Raw genomic sequence first — 14,347 nt, 5'->3', positions numbered from 1 at the left:
GTGCCTGCAAACACCAATTCCGTCGTGAGAAAGCTTTTTACAAATGTCTCTTTTCCCTAAATTGGTGGCGTTTACCAACCAAGAAAACACCATTTGGGCAGAGTGATTATCACAAAGCATTGCTTACTTTGAAAAAGCACGGAGAAATGACTTTGAGGGTTTTGATCATAAACATGCTTTAGGTGACGGATGTATACAGCCTGGTTTGAACATTGCTCAATGTATTCATATAGTAAAACATTCTAGAATATCAGATAAATATGTATAATGTTTATGTCTGGTATACCTGGGGGAAAATATAAAAAGAAAATGACAACATATTAGCATTCTCTGTCTGTTTTTTTTTTCCAATCAAAAAATTATTTTTCTATATCTTCAGTTAGGCAACAATTTATGTGATATTATTACTGTCATCAACAACAACAAATATTTGCTAATCATGGACACAGTGTCCTGCTGGGTACAGGGCATAAAAAGTCTATGCACCAGTATACTGTGATCCCAGAAGCCAGTTCAGTGGTAGAACACCTGCCTAGCAAGTGCAAGACCCCTTGGTTTGACATCTTCCACCACAAACCAATAATGATAATAAGAATCCACATTGGCTATGGGTTTAAAACTTATTTGGAAAACTGTATGGAGCAACAAATGCTCAAAAGTTTCAGAAGGCGCAGTGATCTCTAAGGGCTGGACACTCAAGGCTTCTTGGAGATGGAAACGCAGCCTCTTCAGATATGCATAGCATGTCTTCTTCTTGTGGTATGGAGTAGAAAACAAGAGTGGAGATAGTGCAGATAACATATAATTTGTCGTGTGTGTGTGTGTGTGCACGTATGTGCATGTGTGCATGCATACGTGTGGTAAAGGAGTGTATTGCAGGAAAAATGGAGCATTGAAGCTTGTTAGCCCTATGCTCTGAGTTTTGTTAGATTAGAGTTACAGAGGATATGTCAGGATGGACAAATGCCAAAGGATGTTCTGAAAAACTACCGGTCCTGACAAGGATTTCCCCAAAAGTAACTTCCATGGCAGAAGTAAATAAATTACTTAAATAAAAACTTTGCAAACCGGGCATGATGTTGTACAGCTTCAACTCTGGTACTCAGGAGGCTGAGACAGCAGGATCACAAGTTGAAACACATTGCTTCAAAAATCAAAAACAAACCTAACTAAACCAAAGCTGCTGCAAAACTGTTTCTTTAAACACACAATAGCATATAAATCTATCAATTGGCATCTACTCACAGAGGGCTTGGGTTTTTCCCCTGTCTTTTTGAAAGTACAGTAGTTTGAGGGAATCTAGAAAGTGTCCAATGTTCCATGGAGAGAGAGTGAAGATGAACTCATAAGCAATGGTATATAATCCAAGGCTCCTGAGCAGATGGGGAATAGAAAGCATGTGGCGATACAGAAAAATTAATCTAGCGTGGCTTGCCGTATGGAGTAAGAAAGGCAAGGAGTGGAACCTAAGATTATTCCAAAAGTTTACTCAAAATCATTGTACCAAGAACTACAAATGTTGAAAATTTTCTTTGCTTGTTTTAAATTTAATTTTCCTTTGTAGTCAAAGACTACTTTCTTTAAATATATTACTAAGTCCACCTTCCAGAAATCAAGATAAAAGTAAAACTAATGCAATTAAGGAAGAGGTGCTACCAGGCTCTGAATAAAAACAAGAAAACAAGCATTTACAATATACGTGTCCTGCCAAATGGCCAAGGACTAATCAGAAAGCTTTGGTTTCCTAAGGGAATGGGGTAGCATCTTCAAATTGCCCCATGTAGAATGGGCCATAAACTACAGCATCTTAGAGTTTTCTACAAGTTAGTGAAATAGATGTCCTGGATTAGAACATGGAACTCTGGCCTCTAACTGCCATGGATTTTGGCCTCATTCATAAATTTCCTAGAACAAAGAGAACCGAGATGAGAAGCCATGGCTTGAGTGCAGCGTTCTTTGACCTAGCACCGTGGAATTGGCTTCACTTGCCTGGTAGCGAGAGCAAGGACTAATCGTCATTGCCAGCTTGACTGGGTTTGGAAATACCTGAGAGCCACACCTCTCTATGTATCTGTAAGGCATTTTCATAGATGTGTAACCAAGGAGAAAAGCCCCACCCTGAATGGACAGAGCACTGCCCCATGAGCCGAGGTTCCAGACTGAAGACGAGGAGGATGCCAGCAGAGCAGCCTTTGCTTCTTTCTGCCTCATGACCATGTGCACAACATGGCCAGCTCTCTCATGTCACCACAACCAGGTCTTCCCCACAGTGAGGGACTGACTGTACCCTCAAACAAAGAGCCAAGGTAACCCCCTTTCTTCCTTAAGTTGTTTTTGCCAGGTATTTCATCACAGCAATAAGAAAGCCGTTTCATCAAGTTATTATGAGCCACTCTACTGAACTCCTAACTGTCTTCACTAGCTCCTTATCCTCCCAAGGGGGACTGAGCCAGTTGTTAAAATTTCAGCCATATTCCCTAAGAATGGATTCTTGTCCTTATGGGATGAACAGTGACCATGATCTACTTCAGGTGGGAGTTGGCATTCCCTGTCCATTCTGGGGTCTATTTTAACAGTCTGTTCTTATTTCCCTTTACTTTTCTGTTTCTTCTTTCTAAGCACTCCCATTACTCCCTGCTTCACAGCATAGCCTATTATAACCACGATATTTTCAGAAAGAAAAGGCCTCAATGGCTTGACATGGTAATAGACAAAGAGCCCATTGTAGTGGTTTAGGCAGTCCTGTGCTTTTCATTGTTGAGGAAAGTCAAGACTGCGATGAAAGAACATCCTTGCAATGAGAACCATGTCTGTGGTGTCACCCAGCCAGACTCTCCACACACTGAAGGTTGGAACTGGGTACATTACCACCTGCAAACAATGCTTCCCTTAAGCAAATACTTGTGATTTCTAACACACAAAGGAACTGTACAAATGGCTTAGGAGAGCTAGCCCATACCTGCCCATTTCCACAGCATGGACTTCCTGGTTTCTAAAGTGCAATCAGAAGAGGTATTAAGTCCTGCCTTAAATGTTTAAACACATCACCAAGTCTTCATCCACTCATTTTATTAGCTGGGACATTTTTCATCTTATTCTCACGAAGGCCTTTAAAGGAATACCAGGTTAGGAAACAAGTTCATCTTTCACTGCTTAAAAAAATCCATCAACACCAAAAAAGAAAACATTTGCAGATTATTATACTTATTTGTTTTTATTAACAGTAACTTTTGTGGCTGTCATATAAGCTTAAGATACAGATATATATGCTTGTGTATTTTAATATTTTTTGTAAGTCCCAGTAAAGCAACAATGCCAGGCTTTATGTACATTATACATTTACTTAGAGAAAATTTTGACTTTAATAAAGAAAACAAGTTTTAGAAGTCAACCTTGCTAGAACAAAATGTTTTATGTAACAAAAGACTTAAAGATACCATGTGTCAAATCATTTCATTTGGATGTCCAGTGTAACCAAATTCAAGAACACCAAGCAAATTGAATTACCTTCCAGGACTCCTTAGTGGAATCTGACCTGCAGTTTCAGTTTCTCTAAGTCACAGAAAATATATTCATGGAAGAATCTTGAATTTTTCCAGTTAACCATTACCTTCCAACACCACTGATTTAACAACAACAACAACAACAACAACAACAACAACAACAACAAAATTACAAACACCATCAAATGTTAAACGACTTACCATAAATGCCTGTTGAAATGCAGGGAAATGCCTGTGAATAAAAAACACAGAAAATAGTTTTAGGAGAACAGCTTTGCTCAACATTATCTATCTAGACATCTACTTGCTTCCGTTTATGAAGTGACTCTCAGATCTGTGAGTTCAAGTGTTTAGATCAACTCAGAAAACCCAGCCATTAAGTTTTTAGGAATCTAGCAAGACAATTGCTCAGTCACTATTATTAGGAAATTACAAAAACCTGAGTGTGGTGATGCCCGACTGTAATCCCTGCAGTCAGAGGGCAGAAACAGCTGGATCTCTGTGAGTTTGATACCAGCCACAGCTGCATAGCAAAAGCCAAGGCTACAGAATGAGAGACCCTGTCTCAAAGAAACAAACAAAAAAATGTAGTCAGTAAAGCCATGGATTACACTCAAGCAAGGACAACCCAATGATCAGAAATTATCCTTTGCAATCAGTTGGCCGCATTTTTCTATTGAGTCCTCATGGCTCTCTCACAGATGTATAATGGAGGCGTCACATGTTAATAGCTGCTCAGCAAGCAGTTCTTCCTGCCTCTGTGCTATCGTGGTGTGAAAGGTGGAAATTCCATGCAACAGTCATCATCCATGTCATGATGCAACTGTAAGTATAGCCTTGTTACAAGCACAATTTTTTGGCCAAAATTCACCAAAATTCACTTAGTGAAAAACAAGTGGCTCCTTAGATTTTATAAGAATGTTATATATTTTGTTCTAATATGCAAATTATGTCAGGAAATTTTATTATAAACTTATAAAGTGCATATGCTTTTGTTTGGGGAGACAGTACTAAACACTGACTAAAGTATTACATCACAACATACTGTGCTGACAGTAAAGATTCTCATTTTGAAAATGAATACACAAGTACAGATGTACATTATAATTTAGATGGGGTTTTCTAACTGTGGAATGCGACTCAGGTGTGGATACACTTCTGAGTAAATTAACCAACTATTTCTGATCTTCATGATTTCAATTGTAAAAAAACTTATAACTTGCCTGACTAACTAGACCTAGTGAGGCCCTGGATTGTAGAGAAGAACCTACCACTTCCTCTTTACTAGACCAGGATAATGCCTAACCGCACTCTAAAAATTATTTTTTACACACAGATAAATGTGGCTCCCACTTTCATCAGGGAAACTTCTCTTTGCAGCAGAGACCATTACTGAAAACCACAACTGGTCACAATGCGGAGACCAAGCAATCATGGGGTGCTCAGCCCCACAGGGTACGTCTATAATAGAACTCCTGCACCGGAAGCTCAGGGAACATCAAGGAAGAAAAGATGGAGATTTATAGAAGGCAGAGGACCGGAAGGTCCGCTGGGAGACTGTGTCTCCTAGAAATGACAAGGGAGCTGCACCCATGATACCTCAATATGACTGTCTCAACCAGACCTGAACAAGGACAACACCAATAAGCATGGTAATGTGGGAAGGGGAAATCTCTCAGTGCCCCACCTCTAGAGAAAGAACCACAGGCTACTGATGACTGCTGTAATCCTTCCCAGGATAAGCCTCCTAATTGGTTGCACAGTACAATTTCAGCCCTGAATTCACATATACAAGTAACACTAAAGGGAATCAGCAGATGTATTCATATATTTATGTTCATATATATATATATGTATATATTAATAAAAGAGAGAGTTCATCAGTTCGAGAGTGAGGGATGCAGGGATATGGGAAGATTTGGAGAAAGGTGATATAAGAGGGTTTGAGGAAAGAAAGAGAAGGGGGGAAATGACATGATTATATTTTAAATATAATAAATATTAATTAATATTAAATAAATATAATATATTTTACTTAGTTTGAACAAATAATTTGCTTCCTGGCTTATTTTCTCCTTTCTTTTTTTGTGCAGTGCTGAGATGGAAACTTTCATGCACTAGGAAAGAACTCTATGACTGAGCCACACTCCCAGAATCCCCTTAGGGTTCTTTGGGTGCAAATAACATCTAAATAATGTTTTTGAAAGATTCAGTTGACATGGAACAATAATATAAAATAGATTTTGAAATTACCAGAGTTTCTTTACAGCATTCCCCCAGATGACCACCAGCTTTCAACCTCCTAGATGCCAGTGTACTCTAAGGAATCAGAGTCTGGAATGTTCTGTGGCAAAACAGAAACCAAAGAAGAATCGGGGCATTTTTATCATTTGTGTCAGGACACTTACACTGCTCTCTGCCTTTTGAGTGGGACAGAGCAATTTAAGTTTATAGCTCAAGACCCAGAAATTATTCAGGAGCAAACTGATCTGAGCTTCATTCTTCTTATGTTTGGAGAAAAATGTTTGAGAAAGGTTGCAGCAAGGCATCAAATGGTAGAGGAAGCAAGATTTGACTGCCACACTCTTAGAGTTCTTCAGCTAGACTGTTAAGAGCTTTATCCATAGGGAATATATATATATATATATATATATATATATATATATATATATATATATATATATATATATCAAGATTTTTATAGCATTAAAGTTTTCATAAGGAGTTGAAAACACTTAGTATGTGTGTTGAATTAGACAAAGAATAGGGAGTCAAAGAATAAGTGAGAAGGCAAGGCCTTTTCTAAGGGTAGCTGAGTAAGGCTAGAAAAAACAGGGTCATGTAACAAGGGCTGTTTGTACAGATGTCTGTTGCGCTCAACTTCCTGTCTTTGACTTAAGGAGGGTACCTTCACCTTAGCCCCAACTAGACAGTTGTACTTCCAGGAATGGGTTACATCTATTTGAGCTGTTGGCCAAAGGGGCTCTATGGATATCCCCAACAACCCAGTGTTCTCAAGACTCTTGGATGCTCTCCACAAACTGACCATAAGTCCCTATTGCTGAAGACAATAAAAATACAACTCACTAAACGTGGAGAAGTCAAGCTGATGCCTACCTAGAGCCTTCACCCCTACTGACTAGCATTCAAGGTCCTAGAAGGTAACTCTGCACAGCGTCAGAAGAGAAAAGTAAACACTAGCTAGCTACACACTTCTGGACACAATGGTGATTGACCTGCATGCAGAATATGCTGCTGCAATAGGGCAACAAAACTTGTGAGAGTATACATTCATTATCTAATTTAATTTGAGGCCCACTCCATGAGATAGAAGCTATACTTGATTCTGCTCAGATGGCCAAGAACCTAGATAGACCAGGGACATAGGGAAAAACAAAATATGCAAAATATGACTGTTATGCTACAGTAATGTAGCAATAAAATGTCCCCTAACATCTGCTACACTTATAGATCACTGTCTTGCTCAGCCATCAACAGAGAAGCTTCCTCCTGCAGCAGATTGGTAGAAATACAGAATACACATAGCTGGACAATGTGAGAGGATGAGAGCCCTTGGCACACTCAGTCCTAAATGAGATATCTCCATCAATTCCTTGCCCCTCAGAGCTCAGGAAGGGGAGACAGAAAGATTGCAAAAGCCAGTGGGGGATGGGGTACTAAAAGAAAATAAGTCCTTCTAAACACAGCAGGACTGGCATGCAAACTCACAGAGACTGTGGCAGCATGCACAGGGCCTGCACAGGTCTAAACCTGATGGGGTCCCAAAGCTGGGAGGGGAAGTAGACACAAAGCCCATTCCTAACTCAGCAGCTCTCTCCAATTGATAACGACTCACAAAGAAAAGCAGTTTTCTCCAGTGGAGTCCCACTGCTTACACAAACTTCTCTTAAGGACACACCGCATGCCCAGCAGTAGAAAGCCAACAGAAAATAAACGCATTGTTACTTTTTGAGGTTCCTTGTCTCATAATGCTTTGTCTGGGCTTCTTTTTTTTTTTTTTTTTTTCCTTTCCTTTCCTTTCTTTCTTTCTTTTTTTTTTTTTTTTTTTTTCTTTTTTCCCATATAGGTCCTTTGAGTATATATGATGATCCCTGGCATTAGGTTTCTATGGGATTTCTTTGTGTGTCTTTGCATCTATGTTTCTTTTGTTGTTGTTGCTGTTGGCTCTTTTTCTTATGGTAGTTTGTTTCTTCCTATTCCTGTTGTTTGCTTTTATTTTATCTTAATTAATTTTATATTGTTTTACGAGAATTTTTTAGATGCTTGTTTGTATTCTATTAATAGAAGGAAAGGGTGTGGATTGAGGAGTCAGGATCATCTGGGAGGAGTCGGGGGAGGAGAAATTGTAATCAGAATATAGTGTATGAAAAAAAATACTCTTTCCAATCACAAAAGGAATCCTGTCTCCAGCGTCTTTTGCTCCTGTGCTCTCTCATTCCTTTGTCTCCAACTCAGAACAGTCAGCAAGACAGAGGGGTGTATTTGGGGTGGCATGTTCTGAACTTCCTGGGAAAAGAAAAAGACACAGCAACTGCTCCTCCAAGCAGGCACTTTATATCCAACATTTTGTCCTTCTCCATTTCACGGCGGGAACAGTTCACTTAACTGCTCTGAAGGCCACCTTCCTCATGGGCAAAAGGAAACCGTGAGACCTGCCTCAAAGGTTATGAGAATACTAAGGGGAAAAAGGAAGGCAACACTGTGTCCAACAAGTTCTGTCTTCGTAATGGTGACCTCAAGAGTGGACACAGTGTTGCTTGGCAGGTGGTTGTGGAGTGCATACTGACTCCTTATCTCAGCACTATTGATATTTTGGATTATGTCATTATTTGTTCTTGGAGGCTGTCAGGTGCATGTCTGGACTGTTCTCTGGACTCATCCCACTAGATGCCAGGGACACTTATCCTGTCATGACAATAAATACTTAGATTACTAACTGTTCCTTAAGGGACAAATTCCCGCTCCTTGAAGACGACTGCTCTTGAGTACTTTCAGAAGACAGCCTGTCACGAAAAGACTTTTCAGGGACTGGCGTAGCTGTAAAATGACAGAACCTTGAGCCTGTTGGGGCACACCAGTGACAGACCAATGAAGGGAACAAAGGGCTGGACATCGTGGTTTCCGCAGTGTAATAGTGAAGGGCCCTTCTTATATCAAAGCTCCTCATGGGATCAGCAGGACCTGGCACTGGGCCTGCAATCTACATCAACCCTTAGGCTGCTGCAGAATCTTTCCTCTTTCCCCTGAAGTATTTGTTAGCAGCCGTCTGGCACGCTCACTGTGTCTCAGAGTCGGCTTCCTGGGGAATTCATCTGAACTAACTACCCTCCACCTAACTTTCGAGTCCAGTTATATGAGTAGTTTTCCCACCAGATCTGGCAGAAGGAAGAACATACTAAGCATACGAAGCAGGTAAGGGTGACTGTTATTTGCCTGGCTTCCCGTCGTCCTCTCTTAGAATCAATCATGCAACTGTACGACAAAGTTTGAATGTACGAAATGCCTTGTCTGTTTTAACAAGGAAAGATGGCTTCATCCGCAAATGACATTGTTGAGTTAAATGGGAAGGGAAATGGTAATGTAATGGGGGGTGACTTTGGTAATATTATTATGTTAGCTCAAAGAGGCAATGATAAAGCAGAGATGGAAATATAATGGCATGTAAAATTTATGCTACATAAAATAACTTTGAACATAATTCATGTAAACCAAATTTCTACCATTAATCACATTTTATTGAGAGGGATGAGAAAGGAGAGAGAAAAGTCAGAGGAGAGAGAGAGAGAGAGAGAGAGAGAGAGAGAGAGAGAGAGAGTTGAACCAAGGGATTTTTGTAGTGTATACATGTTCTGTGTTCTTTGCCATAATAAATTTACAGTTTTGAGGACACCAAAAATGAAAAGCCTAAGAAGTCTTTATTTCAAAGTTGCATTTAGTATAACTATCTCTCTCAGAACTCCCCACCACACAGAAATGTGAAATTTTATTCAGACCCAGGCCAATTTATTTAGTTTGTTTGAAATACATTTAACTCAGCAGTGACCTATAGAATTTTGGAAATTACATCAGCAGCCCAATTTATAACCCTCTAGAATCCCCTACCAGCAAACTCCAAAGGCAAAAAGATTCTTTGCTAATGGGGTTTGATCAGAAACCTGGAATTTGGTTTTCAGTTAAGTTTCCTAAACCACAATATGTTTGCTCTTTTTGGAGAGAAACAATGAACCACTTGCCTTGGCAGGAAGAAAAGACTTCATTTGTGAGGTTGTAGATTGGACTATCCACTGGAATCCACTTCCTTATGCCAGGCCAGCTTTGCACACTTATGAAAGCTCAGGAATGGAGAAGTCTGTAGACTTTGCCTCCCATGTTCTTTTTGGCTCTTCTCTCTAACAGGAACCCCTCGGCCTTCTCAGTTGACCCTGGCAGTGCCCCTCATCGATGCTGAGAGTACGTGTACTTGGACCTTGTACTCAGTACCTTATTTTCGCTGACCCTTGATAAGAACAGAAGGATTTTTTCTCTCATTCTTATTCATGGTCAAACTGTGCAAGCTTGGGAAACAGCCTTGACTTTTGACAGGCCTGACCCACTCTCAATCCCAAGGGAAGGAGCATTGGCTTAAGTAGTGAAGGGCGCTGTTTAGCCACAAGGATGAGCAGATGGGGAGTTCTGGTGTCAGTGACCGGTTGGTATGAATTAACTATAGAGTGTTTCCAACCATGGAGATCTTTCAGTTTCTGAGACAACATACATATTTGATGGTTCATTTGGATTTATGTAGATTTCTCATTATTTTCCAGCAGATAACACTGCATGATACATCTTCTGTTTAGGTGTTTTTAATTATGTATTGCATTACACTGATTTGAGGAAGCTGTCACTTGCAGGACACATAGTCTTGTTTCTCTATGTACTACTAACAAAAAGAATGCTCCATAGGTCAAAGTATAACGTGTTTGCTTATTGTTTAGGATTTTACTGAAATCGCTATGTTTAATTTATTGAGATAATTGTCAGAAGCAGGTATCTACAAAACGCATGGACAACCTTTTGATATCGACAAGGTATTGCTCCTACGAAGTTCATGCTTGGGAATTATGAAACATGTGGCCCAGAGACCACATGCTGGGCACACACTTGATTAAGGTGGAGGGGGGAAATGCTTGTTTCCCCAAAACCCCCTCATATGTAGAGAGCAATACTTCTGAATCACTTCTTCACTCTGTTGGACATAGGTTTTTCATTCTGTCCTGTCCAGAATGGTACATATCTAACACCTAGCAAGCCCTCTGCTCTGGCTTCTTCAAGGTTTCTACCACTCTTTCCAGTGTTTGTAGCTGGTTCCTGTGTTAAAATGCCACAGTGTCCGCAAACAAGACAGGTATGGGCAGACACCCATAGATACTCTGTCTGTCAGTCATACCCCAACCTTTTCCTTTTTGTTTTGGTTTGATTTTGTTTTTGTTTTCTTGAGACGAGGTTTCTCTTTGTTTACCTAGTTGTCCTGGAACTCCATCTGTAGACCAGGCTAGCCACAAACTCATAGCAATCCACATGCCTCTTCCTCCTGAGTGCTGGGATTAAAGGGGTGTGCCACCCCTCCCGGACCCCCTAGGCCAGGCTTTCCCTGTCTTTTTCTTATTACACTAGCAATCCCCTGAGGCATAGCTACAGATGCTGTGGTGGGTGTCCTTCCTCCCCATTCATTTGTACTCACTAGGTCCTTTTCTTTCCTAATTCATTAAATTGTCTCTCAGCACACCTCCACTGGATTCAGAGGCTCATCACGGCACCAAGGCCAAAGGCCTATTTTTCTTATTGTTATATAATGATTAGAACCCAATAAACATTTGCTGAGTAGATAATGAATGGAATATACATACTGTTTTGTGTTCGTGAATTACAGTGTTTATATTCCAGGCCTTGAGGATCTTTAAATGTTGGTGTGTGCTGAACTACTAGCTCAGGTTTATAATGGCTGCATATACTTCTACAGAATGGGCTGACTTCTCTCTGCCATATTGTTGAACATGTATTTTTTTTCCTATAGAAAATAAAGAGCCCAGTAACAAATACACTTAGCAGTAACTGTGCTGTGGTGGGGGAGCCCAATTAACCACTGAGTAAAGAGGAAAGCACATTTCCAATTTTGCAAATACCACAAAAGTCCTTAAGTTTGTTTTCATTGAGATATCTGTTTAAAAATAGAGTCCGTTCTACTTCTTCCTCCCACATACATGACTACATGGTCAAAAGGATACTGTCCCTTAAACAAAAACCCACTGCTCTTAAAAATATAAGTGCCAGCATGGTGCACATTCCATTAAACAGCTGAGAAATTTGAAGGCCACGGCCACTTATAACAAAGTGTGGGTAAAAATCACACAGGGAGAGACAGCCTAATGCTCTGAGTGCACTGGCAGAACTCATCCAGGCTCCATGATTATAAGCAATAACTCGATTTCTTTTTGTTTTCTTCATTATACCTTCGAAATAGCTGTCATAAAGTCATTTATTGCCAGATGCTTTCAGGGTTATAACGATACAACTCCACGCAGTATAAAACAAAGTATTATGTAGCCATGAATAGTAGCAGTCCCGTTCCAAACTTTACATTATGCAAGAAGACAGCTGGATTAGTTTCACTATGAATTTATTAGGATGCACAATGTTGGAACCAGCCAAGGGAAGAACCTGCTTTCTGCTCGAGCTTTCTCTTATGACTGGTAGAAATGTTTCACTGAAAACTCTGCATATGTGAAAATGGGAACGGGGGTCCATAAACCTGCTGAACCGCAAGAATGTTCCTTCTGTTCCGTAATGTTCGCTCTGTAAACTCTACGTAACAGCAAAGGAAAGCAAGGAACCCAAGAACAGTGAACCCTCCCTGGCTGACAGCAGCTCACCTGCATTTCATGCTGGAAGCTTCTACTGAAACAGAATGTCCCCCAAAAGGTGACTTTCAAATGACCTTGTTCAATTAGGATTCTGTAAAGGTCCTCAGTCTCCTCATGCTTAAGTACATGTAACAGACACATTTGGCAACTCTGGTACCCAGGGGTGCCACCCAGGGGGAAAGAATGGCTGGGGATGCCCTTTGGTAAAGCTGGTGCAGTGCCCAGGGTCAGTTGAGACAAGAGTCAATCATTTTAGATCCCCTGAGGAGTAAATTACCCACTTGAGGCTGAAAGGCCACAGCTCCCAGCCACTGCTATGCCTAACTGAGCCTTCTGAGAACAGTTTCCTGATTGAAGAAGAGGCACATGATCAGAAGAGCCCTGTGCACACAAAAATGAAAGACCAAAGTCAAGAGTCCTGGCTGCAAAAACGCAGGCCCTTGGGTTGGCTCTCTAGATGCAGGGACCTCAGAATTGTCCTTAGTGTTCCCAGAAAAGACATGTTCAGTATCTCAGTCAGGATGTGTATCTCATACACGTGTTTACCGGTGCATTCACTCTCACATATGGTCAGGGGTCAAGGTGGGACTGTGTTTCTCACTGAACCTAGAGCTCACCAATTAAGCTAGACTGACTCCTCACCGGCACTCAGTTACACTCAGTTACCCACTTTTTCCTCCATCCCTCCCCTTTGTCTGGGGCTGGTGATATAGACTCAGTGCCCATACATGGGTTCTGGGATCTGAACTCAGACCTCCATGGATGTGCACCAGGCATTGTGCCAACTGAGTCATTCTCCTGGCTCTAGAATGTCAAACGTGTACCTCCCCGAGTAGGCAGAGGTCAAGCCCAGCATGCTGCTACCCGTTTCCCAGTACACACAAGGAGCAAGTAGTCTCCAAATCAACTGCCCTCCCTCCAACGAGAAGCAGCAAGTTAGGAATGATTGGTTCATGACTCATGGGAGGCTTGTATACGCTCCTATGGGGACAATGCTGAATTACCACCTGCGCTGTCCAGAGGGCATCAGTGATGGCTGGACAGTCACTTGGGATTCTTTTCTGACATCTCCCACGCTTTTCACGCTCAGTCTCTACTCAGAGAACCATTTCCTACTAAATCCCTTTCCACTAATATCTTTTCAGAGTACGCTTTGCTTCTGGGTAGCTATTCTAAGGCATTTGTTAATATTATTTACCTCTGTGGCAGACAGCAGTGATTTGTACCATTAAGTAACCTGGAGGTTATTTTGGAAAAGATTCTTTTTATTAGTGATTGGTAAGCTGAGTTCCAGAAAAAAGAAACAAACAAGCAAGCAAAAACAAAACAAAACAAAAAAAAAACCAGAGCCACCAACCTAAGGGAGCCTGCGTTTTTGAGAAAAATAGTGCCATTGTTTGGCTATGGTTTCAGGGTGTCCTCCAGAAGTCGTGTCCTAAAAACTTGGTGATCACTGTGGCCACGATGAGAGGCCAGAGAACCTTTAACTGGTAGGCCCTACTGGGAGGCTATTAGGTCACTGGAACACTGCCCCTGAAAGGGATTAATAAAATGATTTCATGGCCAGGTTCATTCCCATGAGCACTTGCCATTGTAAGAGCAATAAACCTGGTCCCTGAGTATTTCTAGCTTCTTGTCTTGCCCTGGGATCTCTCCCTTTGACCCTTGACCATGATGCTGTGTTATGTTATGGAGGAACAAGAGGCTCCTCCCCAGTGCCTAGCAGGTGCCAGGCCTACATCCTCAAACTTCCGGACCTGTGAGCTAAACAAGTCTTTTGTTTGTGAAGTACTCCACTTATTTCATTATAGCAACACTGTACGGAATAATACAGGTAGGCTTTGCCCTTTTGCATACAAAAAAAAGTGAGCTTTAACAGGCATTATTACAATCACTGCTCCCAGAAGGGATGAGTCCCCTCCC

General features: G+C 41.1%; 1 protein-coding gene across 1 annotated transcript in view; it reads right to left on the bottom strand.

Annotated features, from left to right (window-relative positions):
• The window catches only part of Macrod2 (mono-ADP ribosylhydrolase 2), a 1,925,774-nt gene that overhangs the window by 607,006 nt on the left and 1,304,421 nt on the right, over window positions 1-14,347 (bottom strand). The window contains exon 7 of the mRNA XM_051144748.1: window positions 3,705-3,735. Within this exon, the coding sequence (XP_051000705.1) occupies window positions 3,705-3,735 (31 nt within the window). The remainder of the gene's footprint in view (window positions 1-3,704; window positions 3,736-14,347) is intronic.

This window comes from Acomys russatus, chromosome 4 (assembly GCF_903995435.1).
Source record: "Acomys russatus chromosome 4, mAcoRus1.1, whole genome shotgun sequence".
Taxonomy (NCBI): Eukaryota; Metazoa; Chordata; class Mammalia; order Rodentia; family Muridae; genus Acomys; species Acomys russatus.
Note: the sequence above shows the minus strand (reverse complement) of the source record. Positions and strands in the feature narration are given on the sequence as shown.